This window comes from Myotis nattereri, assembly GCF_964212035.1.
Source record: "Myotis nattereri genome assembly, chromosome: 5".
NCBI lineage: Eukaryota > Metazoa > Chordata > Mammalia > Chiroptera > Vespertilionidae > Myotis > Myotis nattereri.
In genome coordinates this window covers 18,990,677-19,005,193 of record NC_138080.1, presented here as the reverse complement: position 1 = coordinate 19,005,193, position 14,517 = coordinate 18,990,677, and the positions used below count along the sequence as shown (strand labels likewise).

The window sequence follows — 14,517 nt, the reverse complement described above, 5'->3', positions numbered from 1 at the left end:
GGGGAAAGGTGTCCCAGATGGAGAGCACAGCACCGGCCAACGCCCAGCAGGCGGGGTCCTGGGCCCAGGTTGGGTCCCCGTGCCTGCCAGGGCCTCGAGCGCAGGCCTCACCAGCCCGGCCTTCCTCCCAGGGCCGTCTACCTGGTGCGGCACCGGGACACGCGCCAGCGCTTCGCCATCAAGAAGATCAACAAGCAGAACCTGATCCTGCGCAACCAGATCCAGCAGGTCTTCGTGGAGCGCGACATCCTCACCTTCGCGGAGAACCCCTTTGTGGTCAGCATGTTCTGCTCCTTCGAGACCCGGCGCCACCTCTGCATGGTCATGGAGTACGTGGAAGGTGCGGTCCCGGGGCGGCACGCCTCAAGCAGCGGGGGGCTCGCCCTCTCTCTGCCTGGGAGGGAGCCCTGCCTTGGGCCAGGTTGGGCTCTGCTCTGTCCTCCAGGGGCTCCCAGCCTGCCTCGGAAGCCCTCAGCCTACGATGGGGGATCAGGGCTGGGGGAGCCCAAAGGAGAGTGTTAGGTGGGGAGTCTTTGGGTCAGAGCCCCAAAGGCAGCAACAGCGAGTGTAGGTTCCTTATAACCCCAGGGTTTATCTGTGTCTGGGAGGCGTTAGGGTGGGACCCCTGGAGGGCAGGGGAAAGATGTCCATCCTTGCAGGGGAGACGGTGGACAGAGGCCTGGAGGCTGGAAGAACAGGGGGGGAGGCGGGGCTGGGGGGGAGTTCCGGCTTCAGGTTTGCAGTTCAGGATAGAGCAGTACCTTCAGGTAAGTGCATGAACGGGCACCAGGGCGCTACCAGGCAAGGAGAGAGCATGCACTTTGGGGGCACCAGCTGTGTACAGGGGAACCGCTGGGCACGTGACACAGCTGCTCCTCTGTCCGGGGAAATCAGGAGGCAGAGTCTCTCCTCCCCAGACCCCTGCCTGGTTCCCCTCCCGGATTCAGGACCCCCTGGGGACCTTATGCACCAGGGGGGAGCTACAGAGCCATGGGGCAGGGCTGTAGAGAGACGCCTCTGAGCACATGTGCCCCCTGCAGGCGGTGACTGTGCCACGCTTCTGAAGAACATGGGCCCGCTGCCCGTGGACATGGCCCGCATGTACTTCGCGGAGACGGTCCTGGCGCTGGAATACCTGCACAACTACGGCATTGTGCACCGAGACCTCAAGCCTGACAAGTAGGCAGCTGAGGCCGCAGGGCGGTCTCCGGAGGGTTGGGGGTGGGGTTTGGGCCACGCAGAGGGGCGGGGCCTCAGTGGCCTCTGGGGCTGCTCGGGAGCCCCACTTATCTGGGTTCTGTTGGCAACATGGGGCCCCTACCGTCAGGAAGGCAGGGAACTTGCACAACTTGAGCATCTGGTGTGTACGGAGGAGAGCAGTTAATTAATAGGCACTTGTTGTATACAGGGAAAGGACTGCACTTAGGAGGTGGTGCCAGGAAAGGGGAGGGAATGTGCACTTAGGATGCAGAACTGCACATGGGAAGGGAGCGTGCACTCGGAGCTGCTACTGCACCAGGGGAAAGAACATGCATTTATGAGGCGCCAGCTATATACAGGCAAAAGGAACATGCATGTTGCAAGACCTTATATGTGAAGAAAGGGACTATGCATGTCATGAGCACGTGTTGTGTTTTAGTTCAGGAAAGAAAGGAAGAGACCATGTTTATTGAGTCTTGGGATATTTGTTTTATTCTAGCACTTAGTAAGCACCTACTGTGTGCCAGGTTCTCTATGGGTGGCTGGGAGACATGCGTGTGAATGTGAATAATCCTTCATGCTTTGTAGTCCCTACATAATTTTCCAAGCACTCTCCCCTGCATTAATTGAGCACCTGCTGTGTACAAAGGAAAAGGCCACCCATATATTGAGTGCCCTCTGGATATGAGGCAAGAACCACATGTTTCTTGGGTACTTGCTATGTGGAGGTGTGAACGTAAGTGGTAAGAGCCCTGTGTGTTTTCAGAGCACCTTGTAATTTGCAAGTGACTTAGAAAACAAAACCAATGTGTATTTGGCACCTGCTGTATACCGGGCCTGTGTTCAGTGCTCTAAGGAAGCTGTGTGCCCAGCAGGCCTCTTTGAGGTCGTCCTGGGCTGGGGTGGGGTGGGGTGGGCTCTTCCGAGTGTCTCAGGCCAGACCCCAGTGAAGGGCCTGCCCCTTTCAGCATCCCCACCTGCAAGACGGGGCTAGAAGGTGCCCAGCTTTGCAGGGTTGAGGGAGGGATGGGTGCACACAGTAGATGCTTCAGATAAATCTTTGGAAAATTTCAAATGCACCCCAAAGCCAAGAGAAGGTACATTAGTTCTCTAGGGCTGCCATAACAAAATTATACCATAGACTGGGCAGTTTAAACAACAGAAGTTTATTCTCACAGTCTGGACCCCAAAAGTCCAAGATCAGGGTGTCAGCAGGGCCGCACCCTCTCTGAAGGCACCGGGGAGGGACCTGTTCCAGGCTCTCCCCCAGCTTCTGGTAGTTCCTTGGTTTGTGGCAGTGTCATTTCAGTGTTCACATGACATCTCCCTCTGTGCATGTCTGTGTCCAAATGTTCCCTGTTTACAAGGACACCAGTCATATTGGATTAGAGCAGGGGTGGGCAAACTTTTTGACTCGAGGGCCACGATGGGTTCTTAAACTGGACCGGAGGGCCGGAACAAAAGCATGGATGGAGTGTTTGTGTGAACTAATATAAATTCAAAGTAAACATCATTACATAAAAGGGTACGGTCTTTTTTTTCAATAGTTTTATTCATTTCAAACGGGCCGGATCCGGCCCGCGGGCCGTAGTTTGCCCACGCCTGGATTAGAGGCTGCCCTGCTCCAATTTGCCCTCATTTTAAGTAATCACATGTCCAACAACGCTCTCTCCAAGTGAGGTCACATCCATGGTTACTGGGGGTTAGGACTTCAGCGTGTGTATTTGGGGGGACGCACTTCAGCCCATAACAGAAGTGCCCACCCCCATACTCAGGTTCCACAGCCGCCAACACTTGGCCGGTCTTTTCCTCCCTCCCTGCTGGAGGCTTTGAAGGAAATCCCAGGCATCGCATCATTTCGTTTATAAGAAGGAAAGAAATTTTAAATAGCAGATACAGTCAGCATTTTTCCTGGCCGGTGTGGCTCAGCGGTTGAATGTTGACCTATGAACCAGGAGATCATGGTTCGATACCCGGTCAGGACACATACCTGGGTTGCAGGCTCAATCCCCAGTGGGGGGCATGTAGGAGGCAGCCGATCAGGAATTCTCTTATCATTGATGTTCCTCTCTGAAATCAATTATATATATGTAAATGTATTTACAAAATGAACGTATTTTAGACCGTGTGCCGTAGGAGCTCAGGAAATTTTGGTGGTCGTCTTAGCACGGCCTTGGTGTTGGAGCATGTGGCTGTACCTGACAGCTACACCAAAGTGTTTTGTTTTTTTTTAATACATTTTTATTGATTTCAGAGCGGAAGGGAGAGGGAGAGAGAGATAGAAACATCAATGATGAGAGAGAATCATTGATCAGTTGCCTCCTGCATGCCCCCTACTGGGGATCGAGCCCGCAACCCAGGCATGTGCCCTTGACCGGAATCTAACCTGGGACCCTTCAGTCCGCAGGCCAACGCTCTATCCACTGAGCCTAACTAGCTAGGGCACCAAAGTGTTTTTGTTTTTTTAATATATTTTATTGATTTTTTACAGAGAGGAAGGGAGAGGGAGAGAGGATTAGAAACATTGATGAGAGAGAAACATCGATCAGCTGCCTCCTGCACACTCCCTACTGGGGATGTGCCCGCAACCAAGGTGCATGCCCTTGACCGGAATTGAACCTGGGACCCTTCAAGTTCGCAGGCCGATGCTCTATCCACTGAGCCAGACCAGTTAGGGCACCAGAGTGTTTTTATGCAGCTGTTGCACACAGTGGTTGCTCAAGAAACAATCTTATTTTTAAAAAACAGTGAATACATATAATAAGTGCACAGAATTGCTTTTTTACAGAGTTGAGGTACACAAGTGGTGCCAAATAGATGGCTCATCCAACAACTTGGCTATATACAGTGAGTTCTACAGAAATTTATTTTTAAGCAGGAGAGGGTTCTAGGAGGTACATGAAAATGTGACTATAAAGATGGACCATGTGATTCGATCATTTAGTAAATAATTTCTATATTTAAGCAAGAAAACAAATAGCAGTATACATGGTAGGTGTACAAGTTTGTTTTTTATTTTTTTTCGTCCTTACCCAAGGATATGTTTTATTGATTTTTTTTTTTTTTTTTATAGAGAGAGGAAAGGAGAGAGAGCAAGAGGGAGAAAGATCAAAGTAAGAAACATACATTGGTCGCCTCCCGTATGCGCCCTGACTGGAGATCGAAACCACAGCCTTTCGGTGTACAGCAAGCATGTCAAAGGCTAACACGGGCCAAATAAACAAGGTTGAAGTTTACGTGAGCCGCAAAAAAACAAAAGCTTCAATTTTCATAGAAACGTAGGTTTATTTCGATAGAGACATGCTGAATACAAAGGGCTGAAATAAATGAGTACTCGTTACATAAAATAATACAACATTTTAATAAAAATTAATGTTGTTTTTTGAACATTAACTTACCAGACACTGAATAACTGCACCAATTAATAATTGTAACGCACACACACACACACAAAATAAGCGTAACACAAACCTATTTTTCTTGTTCTCCGAAAGCGAAATATTTCCTGTTGCGCACACCAAACAAGTCAGTACAAGACTAATGACGTGGCAATTGGCTGCTAAAACATTCGCTGCTGGTATTAGTGGAGAGAAATGGTGCGCCTGCGTGTAAGGCGCGTAAGGGAAATGAATGCAACACGATTATAGTCATCAGTCATTAGCGAACATTGTAGTTATTAATAATTATAACAGTATTATAAAAATTAAGTTGTGAAACTTTTATTAAAACGTTTCTTACATACCATTATATTGTCTGGGCTGCAAAAATATTCATTGTGGGTGGCGAGTTTGACATGCTTGGTGTAGAGGATGGCACTTGAACCAACTGAGCCACCCGGCCAGGGCTAGATGTGCACGTTTTTAAAAAATGGGTCCAGCCCTGACCGGTTTGGCTCAGTGGATAGGGCGCTGGCCTGCGGACTGAGGGGTCCCAGGTTCGGTTCCAGTCAAGGGCATGTACCTTGGTTGCGGGCATATCCCCAGTAGGAGATGTGCAGGAGGCAGCTGATCGATGTTTCTCTCTCATTGATGTTTCTAACTCTCTATCCCTCTCCCTTCCTCTCTGTAAAAAATCAATAAAATATATTTAAAAAAAATAAAAATACAAAATGGGTCCACTCATGACGTGCACAGATATATTTCTGTGTATATCAGGTCCTTGAGATATATTCAATTTTATTTTCTCTTTTTAAAAATATATTTTTATTGATTTTAGAGAGAAAGGGAGAGGGAGAGATAGAAAACATCTATAATGAGAGAGAATCATGGATGGGCTGCTTCCTGCACCCCCACCCCCACCCCCACACAGGGGATTGAGCCAGAAACCCAGGCATGTGCCCTGACTGGGAATTGAACTGTGACCTTCTAGTTCATAGGTCGATGCTCAACCACTGAGCTGCACTGGCTGGGCTCAATTCTCAACATGGAATGTAAAAAATGGGTGCTTGCAAAGTGTTTAATTTGTTACAGTAATGGATGTGTGTACAAAAGTACACTAGATACCACCACCCCCCCCTCCCGCCCCCCAGCAGGTGTTCAGGAGATGGTGTAACACACAGTTGGAAGATGCTGTGATTCCCAGAACATTTAGTTTTGCACAGCAAAGTATACAGTAGGTGCTCAATAGCAACACCAAATGTACCCAATAGGTGCATAGAGACGTTTGCCAGAGTTGTCATACTGCCTGAGACCCGTTGGTTCTTGTGATGATGTGGCTGTGCACTGGAAGGGTTTCTTAATCTCCTGGGGGGCTCTGGCCCACCCTGGGTGGAGCCAAGTTCAAGGGCCGCTGGGCCCCTAGCCTGAGCCTTCCGCCTGCCCACCCGCAGCCTGCTGATCACCTCGCTGGGCCACATCAAGCTGACCGACTTCGGCCTGTCCAAGATCGGGCTCATGAGCATGGCCACCAACCTCTACGAGGGCCACATTGAGAAGGACACCAGGGAGTTCATGGACAAGCAGGTGGGTGGGCAGGCGCCCCTGCGTGTTGGGCCCCCTCCGCCTGGAGCCTGACCCCAGGACATGGCGAGACTTGGCTGTAAAAAAGGAGAAAATGAACTGTCCCGTGTACTTCTGCCCACCCCTTGCTCCCAGCCTGGCCCCGGCCTCCCTGACTCTTCCGGGGTGTCTCTCGGGCTGGGGGCCATCCTCAGCTCCCCCGTTCTATCCTATCCCAGGTGTGCGGGACGCCCGAGTACATCGCACCTGAAGTGATCTTCCGCCAGGGCTACGGCAAGCCGGTGGACTGGTGGGCCATGGGCGTCGTCCTCTACGAGTTCCTGGTGGGCTGTGTGCCTTTCTTTGGAGATACCCCCGAGGAGCTCTTCGGCCAGGTGGTCAGTGGTACGTTCTCCCCCCGCCCCCCGGGGGGCCACGGGTTTGAGTCTCTGGGGCTCAGGGCAGCAGTTTGCCCACCTGTGTGAGAGGGGGGGCCGCCTCAGGTGTGGGCCATGCACCTGTGGTATGCCCGGCCCCAGCTGGGCACTGGGGACACAGCTGCGGACACTACGGACAGCCCTTTGGCACTCACTGTCTGGTAGGCAAGATGGACGGTTAGCAAGATAAATAAGCAAATTATCGAGCAATTAGATGCCAAAAATGCCAAGAAGGAGAAGGCGCAGAAAGGAGAGGGGCCATGGTGCTGGGGGCGCTGCATTAAGTAGAGCTGTGGGGGCCTCAGAGACGACCTGTGAGCAAACACCTGAAGGTGAGAGGGAGCTACGCACGTAGATGGGAAGGTGCTCTGGACAGACAGCACAGCCAGAGCAGAGGCTGGGCGGCGGGAGCAAGCGTGACCATCCAACCCCCCCGCCCCCCCTATTTTAGATGAGATCCTGTGGCCGGAGGGGGAGGAGGCCCTTCCAGCTGACGCCCAGGACCTCATCACCAGGCTCCTTCGGCAGAGCCCCCTGGACCGTCTTGGCACTGGTATGTGTGGAGGCTGGGATCAATAAGAACTCCTCGACGGGCTGCATGGAGGAGAGGGACTGGGGGCTGGGGTTTTGAAGGACGCATAGGCGTTTGCCAAGAAGTAGCACAAGACCTTGAAGGAATAGCCCGTGGCTGGTTCCGTGCAGGGGGAGAACTCTGCGGCTGAGTGAGTGTGTGAGCCGCAAGATCACCAGGGGCCGTGCCCTCAGGTCCTCAGTGGCCCAGCCCAGCGGCTCCCACAGTCACCTAGTGGATGGTTAAGGAACCATTTGAGACATGCAGCCACCCATTAACACGGGGCGTCATGTTCATAATGGAGCTGGGCCATGGGAGAGGACAGTGGGGCTGAGGCGGGGGAACAGGACGCCTTCACGCAGTCAACTCTACTCCAGGGAGCAGCAACGTGGGGACGGCCCAGGAAGGAAGCCCTCCTAAGGCTCTGGGGCTTCTACGGGTTTTGGGACCCCAGAATCCACCAGAAGGAGGAGCCGGGCCTGGGTTCAAGCCCCAGCTCTTCCTCTCTGGGCTCTTAAACGGTGGCCGGCTCCCCCCCCCCCCCCCCCGCCCCAGCCCCCATCTTTCTGGTTCTGTGTTGGGAAGTCTGGGGTAGGGCCCACAGTGCTCAGCTGGCATGTCTGCAGGTGGCACCCATGAGGTCAAGCAGCACCCCTTCTTCTGGACGTTGGACTGGGCAGGGCTTCTGCGCCACAAGGCCGAGTTCGTGCCACAGCTGGAAGCTGAGGACGACACCAGCTACTTCGACAGTGAGTACCAGTCCCAGGAGCGGAGAGGGGTGTGTGCTTGCCCCCTCACCCTGGGCCTAGAGCTTCCAACTTCCTGAACTTCCCGAGAAGCTGAGGCAGGTCTGCCAGCTGGTTCCTGTTCTGGGTTCAGGAGGTGCTACACCCGCTCACGTTGTGGGCGAGGACAGCAGGGCACTAATGTGGCAGATCCTTGCCCGGGTCTTGCAGCAGGTTGGCCTTCCAGCATGGAACCCCGTCTGTCGCACAGGGCCCCGCCTTGCCCAGCTGCTGTAGAGGGCTCGTCCCACTCGGGGCTTCGGCCAAACACAGCCAAGGCCCTTGGTTTCCGGCGCCTCTTCAGAACGTGCTGTGTGATCTCGGGCATGTCAGAGGTCCTCTCTGAGTGTCTGTCTCTTCCTCTGTAAGACGAGGAACATACTTTACATTGGAGGTGCACCATTTTCCTAATTCCGGGTAACCTCTGTCAAGGGTGAAGACACTAACACGTGGACACAAGAGTCCCCACCCACGGTCCCACCGCTTTCATGGGCACAGCTCGGAGGGACTCCCCGATAGGCACCCTGCTGCCCCAGCCACTCGTCCCTAAACACACAGGGCATAGCCCCACTTGGGAGCCTTTGCCATGTGGTGCCCCTGCCGCACCCTCTCCACACACCCTGTGACCCTCACAGCCCCTTCACGTGGGCTGTGTGCGCCTCTCCCTCCTGCAGCACGCTCAGAACGGTACCGGCACCTGGGCTCTGAGGACGATGAAACCAACGATGAGGAGTCATCCACGGAGATCCCCCAGTTCTCGTCCTGCTCTCACCGGTTCAGCAAGGTGAGGCCCGGGCCCTGGACATAGCTAGTGCTCAGGAAACATGGCAAGCTGTTTCTTTGCATATTTTTTTTTATGATAAAATATACCATTTTATCCGTTTTAGAGACTGCAAGTCACTGACATTTAGCACCTGTACAATACTGTGCAATCACCAACTCAGTCTAGTTCCAGAACATTTCCATTACCCAAAGGAGCCCCATCCCCATTAGCAGTCACTCCCTACGCCCACCCTTCCAGCCCCTCACAACCAGCAGTCTGCTTCCTGCCTGTGGATTTACCTCTTCTGGACAACCCATACAGATGGACTCACATATGGGCTTCTGTGTCTGGCTTCTCTCGCACTCAGCATGACGTGTCCAAGGCTTACCCATGTGGTAGCACATGTCAGTGCTTCCGTCCTTCCATGGCTGGGTAACCTTCCATCATGTAGATGGCCCACAAGGTATTTTTACTTCATCAGCCGATGGACATTTGGGTTGTGTCTACTTTTTGGATATTGTAACTAGGGCTCCTATGCTGGGTATCATTTTATTTATTCATTTAAAAATATATATGCATATATATATATATATTGGTTTCAGAGAGGAAGGGAGAGGGAGAAAGAGAGAAACATCAATGATGAGAATCATGGATCAGCTGCCTCCTGCACACCCCGCACCGGGAATCAAGCCCTCAACCCGGGCATGGGCCCTGACTGGGAATCGAACCATGACCTCCTGGTTCATAGGTCGGTGCTCTACCACTGAGCCACGCCGGCCAGGCTGCGTGTCATTTTACAATGTCACAAGCTTAACTTAAGTTCCTTCCTTTGTTTATAATTTGCTCAAAAACTCCTCTGCGCTTCTTGTGGGCCTGGGCCCCGGGCAGGTTGTCCTGATCATCAGCGGAAACCCCAGCTGTGGCCCCCTTGGTGTCTGGTCCCTGTGAGCCTCAGTGTCTCACCGGTACAGTGGGCTCCAGATTCTGCTCTCTTTAGGGACATGCTGAGTCAGGATCTGATAAAGTGAATCACAGGGAAGCGCTGGGCGTGCAGAGAGCGGATGCGGCTCCTGCCTCCGTTTCCATTGCTGCTATTTATTACTTCCCAGGTCTACAGCAGCTCGGAGTTCCTGGCCGTGCAGCCCACCCTCCCCTTCACTGAGCGGAGTTTCAGTGAGGACCGGGAGGAAGGGTGGGAACGCGGCGAAGGGGAGTGTGGCCGCCAGCTGAGCACTGAGCCCCGGTAGGTGGGCCGGGCCGGATAAGCACATCCAGCCTCCAAGCCTTAGGGGAGGTGGAGCCACAAAATCTAACATTGGAAAGAGCTTCCTAGCGGCCCAGTTGAAAAGGGTCAAACATATTGGCCAACCTGTCAGACTTCTGCCGACCTGGCTCCTAGCGTCACTGCCCTCTCTGCATTCTGAACCACACGGAACTTGTAGCACCGTCCACTGCTGGGCTTTGCTTGCACCGTTCCCTCGGCTCAGAACACCGTCCATTCTTCAAAGTCCAGACTCAGCAGAAATAACCAATGTCTGCTAGAGGATGGGCATTGGAAACTGGGTTTTAGAAGACGAATAGGAGTTCTCTAGGTCGACACAGAGAATGGAGCAGGCACAGGGAACTCACCCTGTATTTACAATTGCCCCTGGCTCTGGGCTGAGTTACTAGTCAGATGTGATGGCTGGGTCGCCTGGGTGTCCTGGGGCGAGGGCATCTGACAGGTGTGACTTGGACTCTTTTCTGCTCAGGCTGAGGTCCTGGACATCTTCGGGTTCTTCCTGCCACTCATCCTCTTCCCAGCCTGAGCGGGGACCCAGCCCGTCTCTCATAAGCACCATCAGCCTCGATACGATGCCCAAGTTCGCCTTCTCGTCGGAGGACGAGGGAGCTGGCCCAGGCCCTGTGGGCCCCAAGAGACCTGTCTTCATCCTGGGGGAGCCGGATCTGCCCCCAGCAGCCACCCCAGGGGTGCCCAAGCCCTCGAGCCTCTCTGGTAGGTGGGGCCCAGGGTGGAAGGAGAGGTATCATGGAATGTTTCCCAGAGGAAGGACTATTTGAGATGGGTTTTGAAGGGTGAGATGTTCTTCAGAGAATATTTAAGATAGGAGAGACCAAGGTTCTGGAGAAGCCTTGGGCCTCAGCTTGGCCCCCAGGGAGCCTCTAGCTTCCCTGGGTCAGGACAGGACTGGAGAGAGGGACGGGGCTAGGGAGCTCCAAGAAGGGGAGCTGGGGTCAGATGAGTGGGGGAGAGGCTTCCGGGAAGGGGGAACTTGAAGAATGGAGCTTTCTAGGGAGAGGAATGCAGGAAGGTGCACAGGGAGAGGGAACTGCCTGAGCAAAAGCCAGGAGGCTGCACCGTGTCCACGCCTGTCCACCTTGACCCTCTCACCCTGCTAACCTCCCAGCCGACGCCACCGCCCTCGGTCAGACGCGCCTACGGAGCAACAGCACAGGTGCCCGACACTCCACGCCACGGGCCCTGGACGCCAGCCGGGGCCACCGCCTCAGGGGCCCTAAAGACCTGGCCCCTGAGAAGTCCAGGGCCGCCTCCAGCGGGGGCTGCATGCCCAAGTCAGCCTCAGTGTCCGCCCTGTCGCTGATCATCACGGCCGGTAACGTCCATGGCCCTGCCTTGTCTTTGCTTGTCTGTCTATACCCCTTTTAATCATGGGGTGGGTCTTCTCTGGCTGGGGCGTCGGGAGCTGGAGGGTCCTTCAGGGTGATGTTTGGCCTGCGCCCCAGGAGAGGGGGTTAGAGCCAGGGAGACCTAGGCTGGCCTTCCTGGCAGAGGGCACTGCATGTGCAAAGGCCTGGCATTGGGACATTGGAGCAGCAGTGAAGCAGCCGGAGTGGTCAGCGTGGTGGGAGGGGAAGGCTCCCTTAGGGGGTGCCAGAAGGGAGTGACCCACACCCTAACCCTCGTCCCTGCAGATGATGGCAGCGGCGGCCCCCTTATGAGCCCCCTATCCCCACGCTCACTGTCCTCGAACCCGTCATCTCGTGACTCCTCTCCCAGCCGGGACCCATCCCCTGTGTGTGGCAGCCTGCGGCCCCCCATTGTCATCCACTGCTCTGGCAAGAAGTACGGCTTCAGCCTGCGGGCCATCCGTGTCTACATGGGCGACAGTGATGTCTACACTGTGCACCATGTTGTCTGGGTGAGTTGTCTTGGGGGTTGCGGGGGTGGGGCAGCTTGACTCTGTTTGGGGCTGGCTGTGCCCTGGCATGGTGCGCCCTCTAGTCTGTGCGGTTGGGGGCCCAGGACGGAGAGCTGGTGCCTCCTGGGCCTTTGCCGTCCCTGTCAGTTATAGGGAGAGGGTTGGGCAAGAAGGACAGGGATGGACAGGGAGACAGAGACCCTCGGTGAGCATGAAGCTTATGCCTCCTGCTAGCAGTGCACAGTGGGCGGGTTGTCCTCCCTCCCCCCAGTCCAGGGCTTGGCACAGCCCTTTTCCATAAGGTCAGGGGAACTGAGGCAGTGTGAGAGGCAGCAGCTTGTGGGTGTCTCCGGCTGTGGCTCTGCTGACCCTGTCGTCTCCCCCCAGAGCGTGGAGGAGGGGAGTCCTGCCCACCAGGCGGGCCTGCGAGCCGGAGACCTCATCACCCACGTCAATGGGGAGTCGGTCCTGGGGCTGGTCCACATGGACGTCGTGGAGCTGCTGCTGAAGGTGCCACCCCCACTGCTGTCCTCAGGACTCCCCAGACCCCCACCCGCTGTCCTCCCTCAGGGCTCCCAGTATCCCCACCACCCCTTGAACTCTGCTACTGATTCTCCCTGGGTCTCCCCTCTACCCACACTGCTCTTCCAAGTCCAGGCCTTGCACTCGCCCTCCCCTCGGACTAGAATGTGCTTCCTTCTCGGGCTCCTAACATCACCCCCAGAGCCCCTCCTCCCGGAAGCCCTTCCCGGCCCGTGGGGTCTATGCCATCTCTGCCTCCACCAGACAGAGGTCCTCAGGGGCTCAGGCCTGGGGGTGGGGACATGGGAGGAGGTAGGCCCCAGGTTGAGTAGCTCCTGGAACCAGCATATGGATGGACAGCTCATAGGATGGGCACAGACAGTGGGTATGTATTTTGGGCCCAGTGAATGGTAGATCGTTAGGCGATACGGGGCTGGATAGGACCTGGGACTTTGTAGGATGAATAGGAGATGAGTGGGTGGGGTGCGCATGGGATGGAGGCACACAGAAGACCTCTTGCCATCGTTCCTACAGAGCAGCAACAAGATCACCCTTCGGACCACAGCCCTGGAGAACACGTCCATCAAGGTGGGCCCGGCCCGGAAGAGCATGGCCAAGGGCCGCATGGCACGCAGGAGCAAGCGGAGCCGCCGGCGTGAGACGCAGGACCGGTGAGAGCCAGGGAGTGTGCAGGGGGAGCCTGCGTCAGCTGGGGCGGCGGGCGAGGGGCACTGGGGTAGCAGTCAGGAAGCTCCCACTGAGGGCAGGGGTACCTGAGCACCTGGGGTTTTCACCCGCAGGCGGAAGTCGCTCTTCAAGAAGATCTCGAAACAGTCATCGGTGTTGCACACAAGCCGCAGCTTCTCGTCCGGCCTCCACCACTCCTTGTCGTCCAGCGAGAGCCTCCCAGGCTCACCCACCCACAGCCTTTCCCCCAGCCCCACTATGCCCTGCCGTAGCCCCGCGTCTGATGCCCTGGCAGGTGGGTGCACCCAGGACCACCTGGGGAGGAGGGAGCGAGCAGAGATGGGAAGATGGAATGACATGATGTAGGAAACATGATCAGAAGAGCCTTTCCGATTGCCTGGAGTCCAAGAGGGGGTGGGCAGAGACAGGTGCAGGGACAGGGACCTGTGCTCAGCAGAGGGAATGTCATGAGTAAAAGGGTCTAGACTGGAGGGATGTGAAAGCTGGGGGGGGGCTGAAGAGAGGACATTGGAGAATGGATCAGGCCTAAGAGCTGGGCTAAATTGGTGGGCAGTAGGGAAGCACCGAGGGTATGTGAGCCCGAAAGGGCATGGAAAGCTCGTTTTCGTGTGGGAAAGGATGGTGAGAGCCCCCAGCTCTGAGAGAGGCTGAGGAGAGGCCGGGAAAGCCTCCTGGAGGACCACAGATCTACTCCTCCAGGAAGCCCTCCTTGCCCCCTGGGGACCCCTACTACTTCTCTCCCTCTGGCCGCCCCTGACCTCGTGGGACAGGGGTTATCTGTGTCATCTCTGCCTTCCTAAGACCAAGCATCCCCTGGGGCTGAGGCCTGGGAGTGGAGCGGTGAGCACCGGCAAGGAGGAGGGCCCTTGTTGGTAACTCTGGGGACCAGTGGACAGATGGACTGTGAATGGGTATCTTTAGCCCAGTGAGTAATGAGTCATCAGATGAGAAGTGGGTGAATAAGAGCTGGGGCTTTGGCCCTGGCTGGTGTGGCTCAGTTGGTTGTATGCTAATGATATGCTAAGGCTGCTCAACCGCTCGCTATGACATGCACTGACCACCACGGGGCAGACAGTCAACCGGTCGACCAGTTACACTGGCCACCAGGGGGCAGATGCTCTGACCAGTGGGTTAGCTTGCTGCTGGGGTCTGGCCAATCAGGGACTGAGCGAGATGGGCTGGACACGCCCTGGAGCCCTCCCGTGGTCCCTCCCGGGCCCTATCATGCACCGGTGGGGTCCCTCAGCCTGGCCTGCACCCTCTCACAATCTGGGACCCCTCAGGGGATGTCTGAGAGCTGGTTTCAGCCGATCCCATAGGCCACTCCCCTCAGAAGGGTGCCAGATGCAGGGCTGGCGAGAGCTGCTACTGCAGCAGCGCGAGCCTCTCCCGATCGATCTGACTGATTGGGCACGAACCCGCAGCAGGCACAG

General features: G+C 55.5%; 1 protein-coding gene across 1 annotated transcript in view; it reads left to right on the top strand.

Annotated features, from left to right (window-relative positions):
* Positions 1–14,517, top strand: part of MAST3 (microtubule associated serine/threonine kinase 3) — a 37,684-nt gene that overhangs the window by 20,580 nt on the left and 2,587 nt on the right. Inside the window, exons 13-26 of the mRNA XM_081090993.1 lie at positions 132–340; positions 1,041–1,179; positions 6,029–6,161; positions 6,377–6,542; positions 7,026–7,127; positions 7,772–7,894; positions 8,605–8,714; positions 9,803–9,936; positions 10,445–10,689; positions 11,102–11,308; positions 11,628–11,854; positions 12,242–12,364; positions 12,911–13,047; positions 13,177–13,358. Coding sequence (XP_080947119.1) covers positions 132–340; positions 1,041–1,179; positions 6,029–6,161; positions 6,377–6,542; positions 7,026–7,127; positions 7,772–7,894; positions 8,605–8,714; positions 9,803–9,936; positions 10,445–10,689; positions 11,102–11,308; positions 11,628–11,854; positions 12,242–12,364; positions 12,911–13,047; positions 13,177–13,358 — 2,237 coding nt within the window. The remainder of the gene's footprint in view (positions 1–131; positions 341–1,040; positions 1,180–6,028; positions 6,162–6,376; positions 6,543–7,025; positions 7,128–7,771; positions 7,895–8,604; positions 8,715–9,802; positions 9,937–10,444; positions 10,690–11,101; positions 11,309–11,627; positions 11,855–12,241; positions 12,365–12,910; positions 13,048–13,176; positions 13,359–14,517) is intronic.